Source organism: Eufriesea mexicana, unplaced genomic scaffold (genome assembly GCF_001483705.2).
Source record: "Eufriesea mexicana isolate 0111107269 unplaced genomic scaffold, ASM148370v2 scaffold13974, whole genome shotgun sequence".
Lineage (NCBI taxonomy): Eukaryota > Metazoa > Arthropoda > Insecta > Hymenoptera > Apidae > Eufriesea > Eufriesea mexicana.
Window position 1 is genome coordinate 82,007 of NW_016921454.1, and position 19,035 is coordinate 101,041.

General features: G+C 27.5%; 6 protein-coding genes across 6 annotated transcripts; 3 read left to right on the forward strand and 3 right to left on the reverse strand.

The window, feature by feature from the left end:
* Positions 1–281: 281 nt before the first annotated feature.
* LOC108553926 (cyclic nucleotide-binding domain-containing protein 2) lies at positions 282–5,311 on the reverse strand. The gene is made up of 10 exons (XM_017909020.1): positions 5,231–5,311; positions 4,659–4,829; positions 3,701–3,956; positions 3,426–3,530; positions 3,110–3,294; positions 2,606–2,836; positions 2,192–2,323; positions 1,774–1,918; positions 1,501–1,678; positions 282–751 (listed from the first exon to the last, which is right to left on the reverse strand). Exons 1-10 carry the CDS (start codon positions 5,309–5,311, stop codon positions 628–630), a joined length of 1,608 nt encoding a protein of 535 aa, XP_017764509.1. The 3' UTR covers positions 282–627.
* A 1,054-nt stretch (positions 5,312–6,365) lies between these two features.
* Positions 6,366–7,337, forward strand: Pomp (proteasome maturation protein). Its single transcript, XM_017909023.1, has 5 exons — positions 6,366–6,463; positions 6,659–6,756; positions 6,845–6,905; positions 6,976–7,151; positions 7,235–7,337. The coding sequence occupies exons 1-5, from the start codon at positions 6,461–6,463 to the stop codon at positions 7,320–7,322; spliced, it is 426 nt and encodes a 141-aa protein (XP_017764512.1). The 5' UTR covers positions 6,366–6,460; the 3' UTR covers positions 7,323–7,337.
* A 175-nt stretch (positions 7,338–7,512) lies between these two features.
* LOC108553914 (2-oxo-4-hydroxy-4-carboxy-5-ureidoimidazoline decarboxylase-like) lies at positions 7,513–8,527 on the reverse strand. The gene is made up of 4 exons (XM_017909002.1): positions 8,500–8,527; positions 8,076–8,270; positions 7,795–7,948; positions 7,513–7,702 (listed from the first exon to the last, which is right to left on the reverse strand). The coding sequence occupies exons 2-4, from the start codon at positions 8,266–8,268 to the stop codon at positions 7,513–7,515; spliced, it is 537 nt and encodes a 178-aa protein (XP_017764491.1). The 5' UTR covers positions 8,269–8,270; positions 8,500–8,527.
* Positions 8,528–9,490: 963 nt separating this feature from the next.
* On the forward strand, positions 9,491–10,561 carry LOC108553924 (homocysteine S-methyltransferase; the record flags this gene model as incomplete). The annotated part of the gene is made up of 1 exon (XM_017909018.1): positions 9,491–10,561. A coding segment is annotated over exon 1 (960 nt), but the record flags the coding sequence as incomplete, so codon positions are not given.
* A 918-nt stretch (positions 10,562–11,479) lies between these two features.
* On the forward strand, positions 11,480–12,485 carry LOC108553915 (homocysteine S-methyltransferase YbgG). Its single transcript, XM_017909003.1, has one exon. The coding sequence runs from the start codon at positions 11,520–11,522 to the stop codon at positions 12,483–12,485; it is 966 nt and encodes a 321-aa protein (XP_017764492.1). The 5' UTR covers positions 11,480–11,519.
* Positions 12,486–12,955: 470 nt separating this feature from the next.
* LeuRS (Leucyl-tRNA synthetase) lies at positions 12,956–18,145 on the reverse strand. The gene is made up of 16 exons (XM_017909005.1): positions 18,046–18,145; positions 17,479–17,691; positions 17,166–17,375; positions 16,943–17,104; positions 16,622–16,866; positions 16,333–16,558; positions 16,036–16,254; positions 15,506–15,959; positions 15,291–15,429; positions 14,861–15,131; positions 14,552–14,799; positions 14,248–14,482; positions 13,853–14,110; positions 13,548–13,763; positions 13,250–13,478; positions 12,956–13,173 (listed from the first exon to the last, which is right to left on the reverse strand). Exons 1-16 carry the CDS (start codon positions 18,046–18,048, stop codon positions 12,956–12,958), a joined length of 3,546 nt encoding a protein of 1,181 aa, XP_017764494.1. The 5' UTR covers positions 18,049–18,145.
* Positions 18,146–19,035: the final 890 nt, after the last annotated feature.

Sequence of the window (19,035 nt, forward strand, 5' to 3'; positions counted from 1 at the left end):
GAGTCAAATTGGAAATATGAAAAACATTGCTTCGATATTATGATATTACTTCATAAAGGAGTACGATTTATTGTACGATTATTGTACAATTACAAGGGAACGCTGAATGAACTGATCAAATGTACAAAAACATATCTAGACAATATGGTAAGGCGCGTATAAGAATAGAATTTAATTCGAGTGCTTTTAATAACGTACTTATTATTCATTAAAGCTTTAATTATTATTAATTATTGAAACTATCTTCGACATATTTACAAAAAAAAAACAAGTGTATCGAAAGGAATAATGATAAATTGCAGATCTAATTAATAAGAATATAAAATTTGAAGAGAATTCGTCTATCAGTACTTAATACTCAATGCATTATAAGTTTGATCGCAACGTGTAATATTACATAAATTTATGTATTTACTAGAACCAAAGATGCGTAATGTTCAATTAAATATGTCTGCTCGTCGAATGAGAGAACATTGTGTCGAAGCGCGTGTGTCGAAATAATTTAAATTGTCTTAACCATAGGTCACGTCTAGAAAGTATGAAACTTGTATAATAAACTTTTTACCTTTATAACATTCTCGTTTTGTATTAAGTTACGTGTTTCACGATGAACACTACGTAGGATTATTATTTACTTATATCGTTGACAATTCTAATCGCGTAAGGAACGTCGTGTATCGTTACATTGCTATGTACATGTCGGCCTCGTTTACCTATGTCTTCAACTAAAGTATTCTTATATTCTAGCCATCTGAAATACAGTACAATGCATTTGTTACAATTATTAGGAACTACTAAACACGAATTATGTTCTTTTGGAAATTCGTTTCGATGATTTTGCAATGCCTAATAAATTTGAGAGTTATTAGATCAAAAGGCGAATGATTATGGTCGTTCATAGATGAGTCATTTAGAAACAGGAATGATTAATTTTATTTTTGGAAAATGTTATTAATTATTAATACCAGATTAAATGATCGACGATTACTTTCTCAGAAATTAATCGATTACCTTTGATGGAATTAATCAAGTTTTGCTTTTGGGTTTGTAGGCATAAATATCCAGACACTGATATATTCGTAATAGGGGTACACGAATATTATTAAATATTTAAACCGACTTATCATTTTCTCGTGGAATCGATAAATTATAGGATCTATATTATTTGCCTCAAGAATGGATTTCAGTTTTGAATTAATCATAGTAATCTTCTTGTCAATTTCAAAGGAATTGTTTCTTTATAGTAATATATGATAAATAAAGAGTCTACATCAGATACTCTTGACATTAATTTAGCAATTAAATTGCACCAACGAACTTTGAAAGCAATAAAATACTATAGTTATTCTTACATAGTAATATCGTATTTACAAAAATTCTCAGCAGATTCTAATCTTGCCAATTTCCTACTGAAATTTCTTTCCAAAAGAACACGTCTTTGAAGATATCGTAAAATCATAATAAAAGAACAAAATACTGTACGATAACGATAATACATACTTGCGGTTTATTACGAATTTCTTAAATAATTTTTCCTTGGTAGGAAATTTCGAATTCATGAACAACTTCACGCGTTCCCAAATATTCGCACGATTATGAAGTCTCAACCAATATCGTGGAACCAAAAAACATTTTACGGATGAAGTGGCTACTATCCTTCGATTAACCATGTCTTCCCCTGATTCACGAAGGGCATTCTTTTTATTTTTTCTTGTTACAAAATAATTTTTAACTAAAACGATATCTAAAGGAATAAATTTGACAAAGCATTACCTAATCCAAAACACGCACCCCTATTGAACGTGCAAATTTGCATGAATATCGTGCGTACGTCACTCGGATAACGTTGTTGCGAGGTTGATGAAGCCTCTCTCATCAACATTTCAGCTACATCCGTAATTTTATGCCAATCGCTCATCTTGACATTCGAAATTTTTATTCAAAAACAACGTGTAAAGTCAGAATGATTCGTAGAAAAAATACACAATGAAGGGAGAGAGTTCTTTCTTTCAAAAAAAACTTTCCCTATTTTTCTCCCAAGTATTGAGATATTAAAGTAAAATATTCAAAAAATCAAACTTAATACACAAATTAAGTTATTACTGATATTATCATGTATCGATTGTGTCGTGTTCTACGTTCTTCGTTTCACATAATGATAATCTGCGATATTTATGAAGATTTTACTTACGACATCCAATAATGTGGTTGTAATGATACTTGAACGTTCAAAATCCATTTTCCTATCAGTAGGCTTCGATGATAATAAAAGTTGTGCATAGTCTGTGAAATCTCGACTTGGCGACGTATCTATTCCATTTACCTTTAAAATTGTATAACATAATTGGAGTATTGTGACAAGGAATACGTGAGAAAGTAAAAAGAAATTCCAATCCCACAATGAAAGCAAATGCTAAGTATGTGTGAATGTTTGAAAATAGGAAGAATTAGGTTTAATTGTTTCAAATATGAAGAAAGAGATAATTTTCTTCTACTCGATTAACATACGGAAGTTTATCATAATACAGTGTACGATATAAACTTTATTGCTATAAATTACCCTATTAATTTAAATTTAACCCTGTATCTTTACGTGGTAACATACCTTGGTAGTTTCATACTCGTATTCCAATTCGTCTATCTTTGCAAACGCTTCATCCTTTGAGAATCTGATGCTTTCCTTCTTCGCATTATCCTTCTCAGGATCGTATAATTCATAATGAGTTCCATAAACAGAATGCTTTTCACGAACAATCATGTGTTCTATCAAGCGACATTCACCTTCTAATAAAAAGTGGACATAATTCACCATTCCTTTAGCGTCACCTAGCAAAACCTTGAATAATTAATGTCATTCTATTTACATTTACTTTGCTTCGATGCTATGCAATGAGAAAATTTGCAACACAATCAAGAACATAATTAAATATTATTAATAATATAATATTGATCGTATTAATAGTATTTCATATTAATATGATATTAATTATATCAATAATATTTAATATTAATACAATATTAATAATATTTAATAGATGTAGAGATGACTTAAGTATGGTTTTCTTTTTTCTCATTAATAATATAATGGCATTAATTAGCAACTTCGCACCTCGTCAGTTTGAAATTCCTTTATTTTACTGAGAATGCAACATTCTCGTATAGTCTCCTCGTCCCAGCATTTAAAGTAATTGAAGTGTACTAATGCATCCTGCAATACCTCCCATTCCTGTTTTAAACTTGGTCGCAAAATGTCATCGAATTCTTGCCGAGGAATAAGAATCAAATCCACCGTGGCTACGAACAAGACAAAGTTAAAATTGTTGGAATATTTAAATAAATAGAGTCAAAATACGAAAACGAAAATATAACATATATTATACTATAAGTTTACAGTAAAATACGAGCAGCAATGCGATAGTACACACTTTTTGAAACTGCTGTTGCTGATCTCGGTATTTCATGCAGTAATGCGACTTCGCCGAATATATCACCAGGATTCAGAATTCCCATATCGATTACTTCCGATTCACCTGAGCATGAATTATAATATATTTTAATATATTATTGTGTTTTATTTTTAACTATATTCGTATAAAATAAAAGATAAACTTTCTCTGCTTTTAGTTTCGGGAAAAAAGATCTCGAAATTCACTTCCTGCCCGATCGTATCATTTAATATCATTTATCTTATTTTGCATACCAGTCCATCGGTCGGTAACCACCCTCGATACACTGACTTCTCCACTTATAATAAAGTAAAGATTCTCAGCTTCACGACCCTGTCGCACAATTACCCGACCAGGCCGCAGGTATTGGTACAAACATACTCCTGCCAAAATTTCTCTCAAACGTTCAGAATACTTCTTGAATACGCGAAACTTGGTAAATAACTCGTATATGTATTTTCTGTCCTCCGGTGTACGATCTTCTAACCTCGTTAATAAAACAGAACGATCCTTAAATAATAAAACGTATACATATAATTTTCATCGCTTAGTAAAATCGTATATTTTCATTTTAAACAGATAGTTTTATGGAATTTTACATCTATATTCTATTATAATATACCTAAAAGAAAGGTATGAAATGAATCTTAATTACTATTGCAATATACATAATGAGTTGATCTACATATCCATATACATTTCAAGAGGTACTAAAGAAAGGGACAAAAATATTAGTCAAAAATTAGCTAACAAAGGTATAAGCATACAATCGTAAAGACAAAGTGGAGAATTATGGAAGAAAGAAGAAATTTTCGTTAAGGGAACAAGAAAGATTAAAACACTTTATGCACATCTAGGTGTGAAGACAGATCTTAGCTGAAAAATTCGATTACTTGAAAAAGTTGAAAGAAAAAGGTATAAGGAATAAAAGAGGAAAAATAGCAATTGAGATTAAAAGGAGTGAAATATAGGGATAGGATATCAAAGAAAAAAAGAAGTGAAAAGGATAAATAAGGAAATACATGGGCACAACGGTGGTGGAAAGCAAATATTGAAATAATAGATATGTATATTTCGCAAGTTATGTAACTAGGTTCAAAAGGCTATATTTTGGTCAAAGGTTATAAATCGACTATACCATTATATTATGACACAATAAATTAATTTGTCGTAATAAATAACTGAAGGCAAGTGGTGAAAAGTTTAACAAACCTGTATGGTAAGCGCTTTCTTTTCAACTTTTTTCTCTTGTGCCTTTCGTATATTAATTGTAATATCATCGCTGATTTCTTCGACCAAAGATTCTTCGATCAGCCATTCGATATATTCCAAGACAAGCCTCACTGCAGCTCGAAAAAGGTAATTTCCCTTCAATCTATTAACCTAAACATCCGTTGACATTAAGGACTGGTGACATTATTTTCAACAATCTTTCATAATACTATACGATATTTTAAAGTGTTATGTAATTTAATACACATTGTCGTTTACAATTTTATTCGTACAAACAACAAGAGAGATTGATAAAATTAATGATACAATATATGTTGATAAACATGTATTAATGTATCGTGTTTGTGATATTATATTCGTTTGGTTCATATCGTTCATATTCGTATTAAGTATTGGCTTTTGTTGATATATCAAATTTTTATCATTTTTCACACAAAAATTATTTTTATCATAATAGTATAACGACAATTTTTAATTCTATTTAAAAATATATTTTATCCAAATGTAGAAAGGAATCAATTTATCGTAAAAATGATACCATATGTACTTACTCTTCTTGGAATTAATGATTTCCGTGCTAATATTTCAATAAATGAGTCACGGAGTGATATTCTTCTACTATATGAACGCATCTTTGATATCCTTGATTAAACAATAAAAATATTAATTTAAACATTAATAAATTCACTTAAAAATTTTGAAAATATCTAAGTATTAATTTTTGTAACCACGTACAAAGTATATACGATATGATCTGACGTCTTCTCGTTACAAACACGTTGTTTTATCGATAATGTTATGTTTCATTGGCATAATTGCAAAACACAATAGAAAATATCTCTATTAGTTTATGGAACATCGTCCAACGCGTATGGAATCATAAAAAAGGAAGAATAGAAAAGAAAGCAGTTATTGCATTTATTAAGACACTTATTTCTAAATTATTACATTTTATTATTCAAGCTACAAATAAAATAATGTATCCAATTACTTTAAGAAAATTTAATAAAAAGTGATAGATAAGTGGATATTCTTAATAGATGGTACTAGACACATAGATAAGGTATAGAATAGACCTAATATAATGTGTATTTTTTCGGTCTACTTTCCGGGGTCCTAATATCTATTACCATTTCCGTATCACCCACAACGTTGCCGATAGAGTATTGGAACTGATTACAGGATATGATGGGAACTGCAATGCATTTAAATAAAGCATTCTACTTTTAGAATAAATAAATAAAAATAAATGTTAATTTATGACTTGCTACCGAATTATATAACTTATATGTTAGTATAAAAAACTATTCTCAGATTTTGTCAAATAGACTGATAATAGTAGTAAACAAAGTCGAAATAAATAGCAAATAATTTGATTTTAAAGTTAATAATGGTTATATCTATAGAAAAATTATTCACAATATTGAGTTCCACAATATATTTAAAAATCATCTAAATCAAATAAAACCATTTGTTTTTTAAGTCTAGATCGATAAGGCAGTTAAAATTGAGCCGCGAAAATCTGTACAATTTTAGATCTATTCTATACCTTATCTGTGATATTAAATTCGTAAAATCAAAAAATGTTGTTTGGTATAAGCTCTATGTTATACATTACTAATGACATTATCACTGACTTGCATATGCGAAACGTCAAGTTGTAATTTAATGAGTTTGCGAACGCAATGTATATTGTGTTGTGAGTTCATACAACGTGATTCTTGCTTTTTGTAGAAACTTGGATACTGCTTTTTGTAGAAACTTCATATAATTAAATAATAATGGTAAGAAATATTATTAATTTTTACTACTTTACATAGATTAAAAATATCTATGATAATTTAATATATCTATGAAAAATATTTGTTTTGTAATAAGGCTTTATTGTAGGAGATAATTACAATAGCTTTGCGAATAAAAGAAATCAAAAACTATCATTATTTTATATAAAATGATAGCATTAAAATTATATATTTTAGGATTTCGATTTATCATCAATTGCTCCAAAATCTGCTGTAGACAATCAATTCGATATTCACGATGACAATTATGGTATACCTAATCCGATGATTTCTGGGTATGAAATTATTAAATAATTCTGTTAATAATTAAATACACAATATTTAATTTTAAACTTAATAATATTTAATTACTATTTTTTTTAGGTTATCAGCTACTAGACAACACATCGGCTATGCACACCAATTAGAACCACATGAAAAAAATGTAAAAAATAGTTTTATGCATTAAAGTAATGATCATTTATATGTTAATTTATAATATGTGTACTTTTCAGTATGAGAAAAATAATATTCGTATGAACATGATATTATTAAGAAACACGCAAGGATTACATGCTCCAATGCGTTTAGCAATGGAATTAAAAGCTGCTGAAAAAATTGGAAGACTTCCATTTCTTCCATCATCAAACATGATGAAGCAAGTATTACTTGGAAAAGATGAGGAAATAGGGTAAATTGATTGAAAATTTTCTGTTATTTGTATATATTAAAGAATTTAAATTACATAATTTATAATTATTTTTTATATCTTAGGTTTGAAGATATATTCAATATACCTGAATTTAAAGAACAAATGGGTCAACCACATGCAATTGTTGAAAGAAGTCTTGGAATATTATAAAAATTTAAATTTCTGTTTATAATACATAATTGATTGGTTTTGTATTATTAAATATCTCGAGTAATGATAAGTGTTTAATTCTTATAATTAAATAATTTATATTATATAGTTTGTATTAAATTCATTTATTAAGTTTAATTTGATTTTTATTTTCATGAATTTATTTGCATCAAATTCATATAAAATCAATTCATATATGTATATCTGACCATACAAGATGATCTATTCTACTATTACATATTTTCTTAACTTCTTGAATTGCAACATGTAACTCGATGTCTTTTGTATTTTGCAAACGCGAGTGAATAGATGTAAGAATTGTTGGTACCTTATTTTTCTGTACATGTATTACAAAAGGAATCCGAAATTTTTCTTTATATCTGAAACAATAAGGCAAACTATATTTTATAATAATTTATTCAAAATAAGATTATGCAGTTAAACTCTAATTTTTCATTTTTAATTTTCTCACAAATCGTTGCAAGTACGTAGTATTTGTGTTTCTCCTTTTGACATAGACTCAAGTAGAAAATTTTCTTGCTCAGATTGTAATTCACTAGTTAAAAATCCTTCCCCTATTAATTTTCCAACTAAATCTGGATATCTAAGTAACACATTTTCCATTTCTAAAAATTGATGTAAATATTTACATGGCAATATATTAATACAGAAATTAATTATATATCAGAAATAGTTATTAAACTATGATAGGAAGACTAAATTATATTATCATAATTACTATATTATTTTTACCAGAAATATCCAATTTATCTAAACATTCATAAAAACATTTCTTCATACTTTTAACAGATGTAAACGGTCTCATACGTGCTACATATTGTGCAATATCAGAGTAATGTTCCACAACATTTCCAAACAGCCACTCAAATTGTTCAGGAGTTAAAGCATTTACTTCTGACATACTTAAAATTCCACCTGAATACATATCTAACATAAAAACACATAATGTAAAAAAATAGAATTAAGTTTACTTTAAATAATTTATTTAATATCAACTACGAAAATTTCATCACTCATAATAAACATTATTAATACAAATTTATAAATAAATTAATATCTAAAATAATGTTATATCATAATATCTTCATTGAATAATTGAATAATACAATTACCAATAAAAAATAATTGAGTAAAAAATTCTATAATAAACACTTACCACTTATGGATACTGTCTTGTTTCTTTCTTGAGATTCAAATGTCTTTAAAGTTCATTGGAGAGAAACATGCACAAAGTTCACAAGATTATCAATAATCAATTTTGCGTAATTAAAACATATCCTTTTTAAACAAAGCGCAAACATAATTCGTATTATAAATACTTATTTTCAACATTTTTGTATTCCAAAAGAATAGTCAATATGTAATTCAAATTATTTTCCATTACAAATGAGATATATGAAACAGTTTACAATGTGTTATCGAGTTATTAACGCTTAGAAATATTCCATTATCGGTAAATAAAATTCAAGGACAAAATGTAATTAAACAATACGATTTAAATAAGAATTTAAGTATTAAACAGTATCAATGTGTTATTAATTTACTAAGTACTTCACTATATAAATATTACTTTTAACTATTGCTACTAAATATAAAAATATATTTATTACATATAATAATTTATAATACGAGAAAAATTTCAAAAATCGATTGTATTTGACGAAAAATGTACTTTGAAAGCATAATATTCGGAATATAGGAAAAAGTAAATAATTACAAGTAAATATATTTAAAATAATAATATTTAAATTATTTGTTAAAAAATTTTCATCAAATATTAATGATTATAGAAAATTATTCAAAATATGAAATTTAGAACTCATATTTCAAGCATTTTACGCGGGGATATTTATTCAACCTTATGTACATAGATTTATCTACTTTGGTATATAGCAAAGCATTCCATAAAGTATTATTTGTTAGTAATAGATTTCGTCTTTTAATAATTAGGTGTGAATAATCTAGCAGCAAAACGAAGTCTTTTAAAAGAATGATAAACATTTAATATTGTCCACAGCAGAAGGGGAGAAGGTTATCGCAATTAATTTGCAAATGGCCGATAGGAGATAAAAAATCATTGAGTCGCCAATTTAATTCAACTTCATATCCGATCGTGAGATATTTACACTTTATTAAATGCTATTAAATATTAGATCATTTTTAAATTGTACATGATATTTGGTTCGTAACTTAAATTTTTAATAGAAGTGGTTAACCTTTGTACACAAAATACAGTGTTAGGTATAATATTAGAAAACATGAATATTAAGATTTTAGACGGTGGATTTGGTGCACAATTATCTACCCGTGTCAGTTCAAAAATTGATGGTGACCCTTTATGGGCATCAAGATTTTTAGCAACAAATCCTGATGCTGTTTATGCCACACATTTAGATTTTCTACGAGCAGGTGCAGATATTATTGAGACAAATACATATCAAGCTTCAGTTTCTGGTTTAATGAAACATTTATCCATAACAAAGGAAGAAAGTATAAATCTGTTACATGAAGCTGTTAATATTGCCAAAAGGGCTGTAAATGATTATGTTAAAGAAATTAGAGGAAATAATGACATAGAGAACAAAAATCCTATGATTGCTGGTTCTTGTGGGCCATACGGAGCTAGTTTACATGATGGTTCTGAATATAATGGAACTTATGGAAAAACTACATCTCGTGAAACCATGATTGAATGGCATAAATCACGCATAAATGCTTTTGTAGATGCTGGTATAGATTTATTAGCATTAGAAACCATACCTTGTTATCAAGAAGCAGAAGCAATAGTTGAACTTTTACGAGAATATCCTAATGTTAAAGCATGGCTTTCATTTTCTTGTGAAAGAAATAGTCAAAATATAGTGGACGGAAGTAATTGGCAAGAAGTTGCTACACGTTGCTATAAAATGGCATTACCAGAGCAAATAGTTGCCATTGGTGTAAACTGTGTTGCTCCAAAAGATGTAACTCCTTTATTAAAAAATGTCAATAAAGGGACAGGAAATGAATTTATACCACTGATAGCATATCCTAATAGTGGTGAAATTTATTCACAAAGTGAAGGGTGGGTGAAAAATGAAAGTCCTTCAGTTTCATTTGAAAGTTTTATTCCTGAATGGCTAGAATTTGGAATACGATACCTTGGAGGCTGTTGCAGAATGTATGCAGAAAATATAAAATCAATTAGAGAAGAAGTAAATAATTTTAAGAAAAAAAAAGAAGCAGAAATGGATTAATTTTTTTTCTTTGAAATCAAAAATCAATAATGGTTGTTTATTAAGGTTTAGTTAATTTTGTTCCTGATTTTAAATAAATATCAATTTATATATATTTTTTAATATAAATATCTTTTTGGTTATATAAACATATAAATATATATAAATAGTTTATAATTCTGTTTATAATCTAGCATACTATTTTATATTTAAATAACTTTCAATTAATGTTATTTACAAAAAAAAAGATATACATATATATTCTTTTCATATAGATATTGTAATTATACATGCATTTTCTTATACTTTGTTTGTAACAAATCTAACTATTTGCTAAACTAGTTTATTTGTTATAAACTACCTTGCAATAATACAAAATACAATAAAAATCGAAATTCATCGTTGTTAATAATAATAAAGACGTTTATAAGAACTTCAAGCTTATCTAATAAGACACAGTTAATCTTGACTATTTCTTATCAGACTAATATTAGATATAGTTTGGAATATTTGAAAATATTTTATGTATCGCGATATATGTATGTATGTCATAAACGCGTAATTTATCACACATGTTTAAACACGTGACTAAATCTGATCTTCCTAATGTAAAAGTGTAGTTACAAAAAGATCATTCTTTTTATTAGTATAGTTATGCTTGAAATTTTGTTCACATTAATGTTTATCTCACAGATTCGTTATGGACTTTGGAATAAGTGCATTTTGTGAAGCCACTTGTAGAAATTGTTGCCTCAGACGCGCAAATACATTTAAACGAATAAGACGTGCGTGAAATTATAAAAGTTGATTTTTCTGATGTTAAAGACGTATCATTATTAGGAAAAATTATACAATTTAAAATGTTTAAGATTCAAAAATAATTTTATATTTTTATACGTGGATGAATATTTTTGATATTAAAAGTATTTAAGTTAAGTTACGACAATTTTAATAGAAAATCATGCAACAAGTGAAGGTGGTAGATGGTGGATTTTCTACACAATTAGCAACTCATGTTGGTGATATAATAGATGGTGATCCTTTATGGACAGCACGATTTCTTGTTACAAATCCTAATGCAATTATTTCTACACATTTGGATTTTTTAAAAGCTGGATCGGATATAATTCTGACAAACACATATCAAGCATCTATTGATGGTTTTACAAAATACATGAACATCAAAGAAGAGGAAAGTCTTAATCTATTTTCTAAAGCTGTAGATTATGCTAAAGAAGCTATAAATTTATACAAAAAAGATATAAAAAATAAAGCAAATATTGTAAATGCAAACCCATTAATTGCTGGATCAGTTGGTCCATATGGGGCTTGTTTGCATGATGCTTCAGAATATAGTGGCAAATATTGCTCAGATGTATCACAAGAAATTCTTATGAATTGGCATAGACCACGTATTCAGAAATTAATAGATAATGGTGTTCATATGTTAGCTATAGAAACAATTCCATGTAAACAAGAAGCAGAAGCACTGATTAAATTACTAAAAGAATTTCCAAATAGTAAAGCTTGGTTATCTTTTTCATGTAGCTGTGATGGAAAAAGTATAGCAGATGGTTCCAATTTTCATGATGTTGCAATGTGGTGTTACAAGGAAGCCTTACCAGAACAAATATTAGCAATTGGAGTTAACTGTATTGCACCACAAAATGTAACACCTTTATTAAAGAGAATTAATGAAGATAAGCAAGAATTTGTACCATTGGTAGTATATCCTAATAGCGGTGAAAAATATACAATAAAACATGGTTGGATGAAGAAAGAAGAAGAATACTCTTTACATGAATTTATACATGAATGGCTCAATTTAGGTGTTCGATACATAGGTGGATGTTGTAGAACAAATGCTACAGATGTGAAAAAAATACGAGCAGAGGTAGAGAAATGGAAAAATCAATTAAATGCTTAAATTTTATTACATATTTTACACATGTAATACACATGTAAATACACATATACTATAAAATAAAAATGAATCCTGAAGAATATTAATATTGAAACACTTTTATATATATTTTTCTTATAAACTTTTGTATCATAATAATGTACAATACATTAAAAAATTTCATTTTAGAATTTTAAATGTTTTTTTCCATAATCCTTTCTTTATAAACATATAAAGTTGTGTATTTCTATTTACTGAATGTACAAAAAACTATGTAAACAAGATAAATGTTTTTATCTGTTAAAATAAATTTATATTTTGTAGACAATGAAATTTTTTTTATTTCGAGAATAAAAAAATATATAATTTAATATTGTATATAGTTTTCTGAATTACGAAACATTTATATTACATCATTACAAAAGTTATGCATAAATATTTATTTAAGTAAATGTAAGTTGGTTAAGTATACTCTATATATATACATGTATGAATTAATTTTCCAAAGGTTCGTGAATATAAATTAATTCATCACCAATATTATATACACTTCCTTCTACATTTACATTAATAATTTTGCTTTCCATATCCACATTAAACATAGAATTAGGCGGAACTTTAGTTTTATCCTTTAATATATCATCAGCCACAGCTTTACTTCTAGGGCCTAGTAAATAATCATTATAGCGATACAGAGAAATTGACGACGGACCTAAAAAGAATAAGTAAGCTGGTAAATGATGTAAATTATCATAAATGATTTTAGCTTATATTAGTTGATGTCGCACTTTTTATAAGTTTATTTTCTTTTAATATTCGTGATACGACATTCTCTACAGTATCTCCGTCTGCTATTTTAATCGTTGTTCTAAATAAACCACTGCATTTTTGTGGATTTATAATGCATACTGGGATTCCAGGTGTAGTAGAAAAATTCATGTACGGTGCACCTGGACAACATTCTTCCCTTGTTTTTTCTGGAGCTTCATTTGTATATTTTATAATAATATTCTCCAACTAAATAGAAATAGAAAATTGTAAAATCAAACATATTTCAATAAAAATCATCAAGATCATAATGCTTACATCTAGAGTATTTTCAAGATATTTTTTGTTATCTTCTAGAACTTTGAATTCGTCAAAATCTAATGTCAAATTAAATGCACTCAATCCGACGAGTTGCATTTTTTCCTTCATAGCTTGTACAAATGGCATTACTCGTTTCATATATTTCTTTAATTCTTGTAATTTCCCTAATTCTGTTGCAATAATTTTATTTTCTGGCAGTTTATTGTCATTTTTCTATTAAATAATGTAGTATAAAATATCTGAATATAAACACACAAATTAACAGATAAAATATTTCAATAGATTATAAAATTATTACTTACAAGATATAACTCTTTTATTGTATTTAAGATAGTACTTTGCCAAGATGGGTATGTTTTAGCTACCCAAATTGTTCCCTGAGTAGGTTTCTCTATTACTGATGTTCCAGTTTTTTCTTTTAAACTTTTCTTTGGTATCAAATAATTTTTTAAATGAATTCTAAATGAATGTGCAGCATCCATAAGATATTGTGATGATTTTATAAGAACTTCGTCTATTTCTCCTATGTGAGGCCATCTAACATTTAATATGCTACCTTCCTATTTAAATAAGAAAAAGAAAGAGAAAAAGAAAAAAATCAAAATTGTTCGATATTATCAACGTTAAAAAATTCGGTATTGAATTTAGATTTAATATAGTAATTATAAAAACATGCACATTAAATATAAAAACTTACTTTACCAATTAGTGTCCACACATATTCTGCTACATGTGGACAAATTGGAGACAAAAGAATAATTTGAAGTTCTATAAATCTCATAATTAATGTCCAATTAATACCATCTAGAGCACTCAACTGCAGATATTTATCTCTTGCTGTTTGTAGCTCAAAGAATCCTGTCTTTAATGCTTCTTTGTACAGCATTTTTGAATAATTTTCTCCAGTTTCTTGTATTTTTAAATTCATTTCACTGGTTCAACAATTATAAGTTTAATATGGACTTTATGAAACAAATTTTCATAAATATTTTAATAAATACCTTTCAAAAACTTTGTCATTAAATGTATATGATTCTCCTTGTCTAAAAGTCTCTTTTGAAGCCAAAACTTCTTTGACCCATTCAACAAAGTTATATAATCTGAGAATTCCAGCATTAGCCGCGTTTTCTACGAAATTAGCATCTTCTATTGAATCACCAGAATCGGCTAGACAAAGTCGCATACCATCCGCAGAAAATTTTTCTACAGCTTCAGCAAGTGTTAGGAAGTTACCCTCTGACTTAGACATCTAACAAAACCAGAATTTATTACTGTATATATAAGATATATTAAAAGCCTATCTCTTTTACCTTCATTGAATTTAAGAGTAAATGTCCATTTGCTCTTATTCCTTTTGGCCATAATTCAGGCTGTTTAGGCCAAATTGCAATATGATTGTAAATGAAAAATATTAAATGATTTTGGACTAAATCTTTTCCAGATACTCGCAAATCTACTGGATACCAATAACCAAATTCACGACGCATATGATCCAGTGCCTTTTTTTCTATATTCGTTTTTGGAAACTTTGCATCTTTGAAGAAAATATAATCCCATACCTCAGGTGTCATTTCATCAGGCCTAAACATAAAGGAATGCTACGTAAATATATATATTTTATATACAAATAACATTTTTTAAAATGATTTATTAACATTTTTGTAATTGTTGTAATAGATGCATTATTGTAATAGATAACTGAGATCAATAATAATTCTAATAGGGAGTAAAAAATTTTACTTTATGCCATAAATATTTGGCTTATTGCCTTTGAATGTTCCCCCTTGTAATAAATGAGCTACAGTATAGTAAGCCATATAAATTGTTGAATCTGACAGTGATTCTATCAACCAATTTTTATCCCATGGTAATTTAGTACCTAGAATTTATATTTATAAAAATATATGCTCAAAAATTGAATTTGTATCTTTTACTTAAAAATTATACAATTTTACCAAGTCCATAAGTTCTTGAACAAGCATGTTCATGTAACCAATCAAGGCAGGCCATAAAATTTTTCCTTATTTCATCATGAAAAGTATTAAGATTATTTAAGGCTTCCACTGCATCTTTCTTCCAGGCTTCTTCACCATAGTCCAAATACCATTGATTACACAAAGCCACCACACACTCATCATTTGATCGCGAGATTACAGTTTTCTCAGGTTCATAATATATAACTGCTTTTCCCTCATTTATCAATTCTTTTTGTATTTGTTTTTTAACGTCCTGAACTTTTCTTCCTTTGTATTGACCAATTATCAATACACCATCATAAAATCCTTTCAAATATACCATTTCCTTGGCTTCTGATAATTTATCTTTATCATACTGAGACTGAATTTTCAATTTATCATATACAGTTACTGCAGCTAAATTACCAAATCCAGGTACTTCAATAATAGGTATCTAATGTACAATTTTAATAGTTATATGTTGACTTATAATTTTTTTTTATCATTATAAAAAAAGACATTAAACTTACAGGATTGTAAGGTAACACCATTTGATCAGTTATACCATATTTTTCTCTAAAAGCCTGTTTCTTTTTTAGGTCCTTCAAAGCTGCATAATCATCAGGAGAATCACTAGGTACAGAAGTAACAACTCCAGTACCTTTGTCTTCTTTAATGGTTAACATTGGTAAAGTATAAATTACATTATTAATTGAAAGAGGTGCTTCTAATGGTAATCCTAATATGTCCTATTAATTTTATATTATTTATAATTAATATGTAGTTTTGTTACAAGTAGATAATTTCACAAATAGTAAGAATATTACTTGTCCAGTAAGTTTTAATTCAATTAATATTTTTCCTTCATCTTTAAAGAAACCTTGATAAGCCATATTTCGAGCTGCTCTTTCTGTTGAGATATAAACATCTCCATTTGACAATGTATAAGCAATGTAATTTATGTCTGGATGAATCCAACAATTTGTTTGACCATACATTGTTTCTGGTCTTAAAGTGGCAGCTACTAAATAAACTGATTTGCCAGAAAGAGACCTATAACAATATATTAAATTACACTTTTCGAAATTAAGAAATTACACTTTTTGAAATACTTACTTTAAATTTGGAGGATATGGTTCTTGTAATTTCATTTTAATTAATGTATATTCCTGTGGTCCTACACCTTCACCAGAGGATCTGTCATGGTCCATACAAGGTTGTCTATCTTTTGGAGAATAAATTGTATACCTTTTTCCATATTTTATTTTATTTTTAGCTTTTAAATGCCAAAATTGCCATTGCACAAATGAATCAAAAAATGGATTTGCATCAGTTGTAATAAATGTTCTGCGCCAATCCACCTAAAATAAGTTTCTTTCAGTTGTTTTCTTTTTTTTCACATTATTATTTATATCGCAATTTATATTTATTTCTTACATGTAATCCAATTGATTTTAAATCTTTTACAGCAAGAGGTGGAAAATAATCTAACCAATATGAACCATTAGCAAACTTTTGTATCTCTTCATCTTCCAAATCAAGTGTTTTCATAATTTGCCACTGATATTTTACAGCGGCAGATTTTGCAACTGCTTTGCTCTATAAAGATTTATTACTTAACAAATTTATATATAGGAATATTTTATAGAGTAATGAATACCTTTGTTCCTTTGCTTTTATCTCTTATTACTACATCATCTATAATTTCTTCTTCAATTCTTTCTTCATTAGGAAATTGTGGTGGATAACCAAATAATTCCATTTCTCTTTTTAATTTATCTGCACATGCTTTAATAGGCATACCAGTACAATGAAAACCAAATGGGAAAAGAACCTTCTTTCCCAAAAGACGATTATATCTTATGGCAAACTATAAAGTTACAAAGTAAATTAAAACTTTTACTTAATTTATACATATAAATTGATTTCACCATAAATTTTATTAAATTTTTCAGTCTTTATGAAATACTTACCTCACATTTTGATAATGAAAAAGTATGACCAAGATGAAGTCTTCCATTCATGTAAGGAAAAGGAAATGTTGCAAAAAACTTTTCATCAGAGTTTTTCTTTGGTTCAAGAGGTGCATCTTCCTCATATATTTTTTCAGATTCCCACTTTGCTTGCACATCTTTTTCAATTTTTTGAAGGTATTCTACTTTAAATGTTCCTTTTCTTTCTATAGCCTATTAAATGCATTTCATTTTATACTTCATACCAAATAAACCCACAATTATAATGATCAAACAGAATAATTATAATAATTAAAATATTGTTTATATACTATACTAGTTTAAATTAAGAAAAAATTTTTATTTTAAATTTAATATATAATTTCAATAAAAATTCTTTCATTGGAAGAGTATATAACAATAATCACCTCGAATAAAAAAATTTTAATTTCATTCAATATAGTTTGTAATTTAACGCTAGAAAAATTATTTATATTAATTTCTTTAGTTTTATTTTGATTTTGACCAGATATAGAAATAAAGGATAATTATAATTTTCAACAAAGTAATATTAATATGTATATTTACCATATTGTTAAACAGAATAAAATCCAAAGAAATCAGTTTAAATACAATACACCGCGTACTATTCCTCACACTGTTTTGCTGCTTAACGAAGTCAACGTATGCATCGGTATAATCTACTGGGAAATGATGCAATTTACGTAGTAGATAAAACCACAGTTAATAAGAGAGGATTGGCTGATGCAATTCAAATTACACCGTCCAATACGAGGTATTTTTTTGTAATATGCATTTAGTGATTCTTGTAAAATTATTAATCCTAAATACGAATATGTAAACAGAATTTTATAACATTCTCAGTTTTCAAAACAATTTAATTTTTGTAAAAATTATCGATTTTTAACAAAAATGAATTATTGCGTGAAAACTAGAAACGTTAGAAAGCACTGATTGGTCTCAAATGATAGAGGAAAGATCTCTAAAGACATCAGTATTTAGGATTAGAATATTTTAAAGCTTTAAACGATAATAAATAGCCATTGAATTTCAAAAATGCACCGATGTACATAACTTTTGCGTATTATTTTTACATTTTAACAAAATGTTATTTATGTAGCACAAATTTACTACATAATGTCGATTTCTGCAGATATTTCTGAAGAAGAAATCATGTAGTAGGATTGTCAAAGCATTTTTCAGTTCTCACAGATTAAGAAAATATCTATCGGAAACGGTTATACCGCCAAAATATCTATTGGACGGTTATTTGCCGCCAAGCGGCCATTGCTTCTTTGTTTCGCATTTGCAGCATCGTGGCTACACTTAATTGACATCGTTAATAGGTAATATATGCTCGGTTAACGCATATAATAAGTAGACTTTTTTAAATACATTCTTGTATAGTAATCATGGATAGTATATGGTATCGTAATCATATTAATTATTAAGAATCATATTAATGATCTTCAATTTTTAAATTTCATTGTTTCATGAAGCATGTGAGAAGTATATATGAAAGAAAAAAATATATTTCCAGCTTTATTTAGATATATA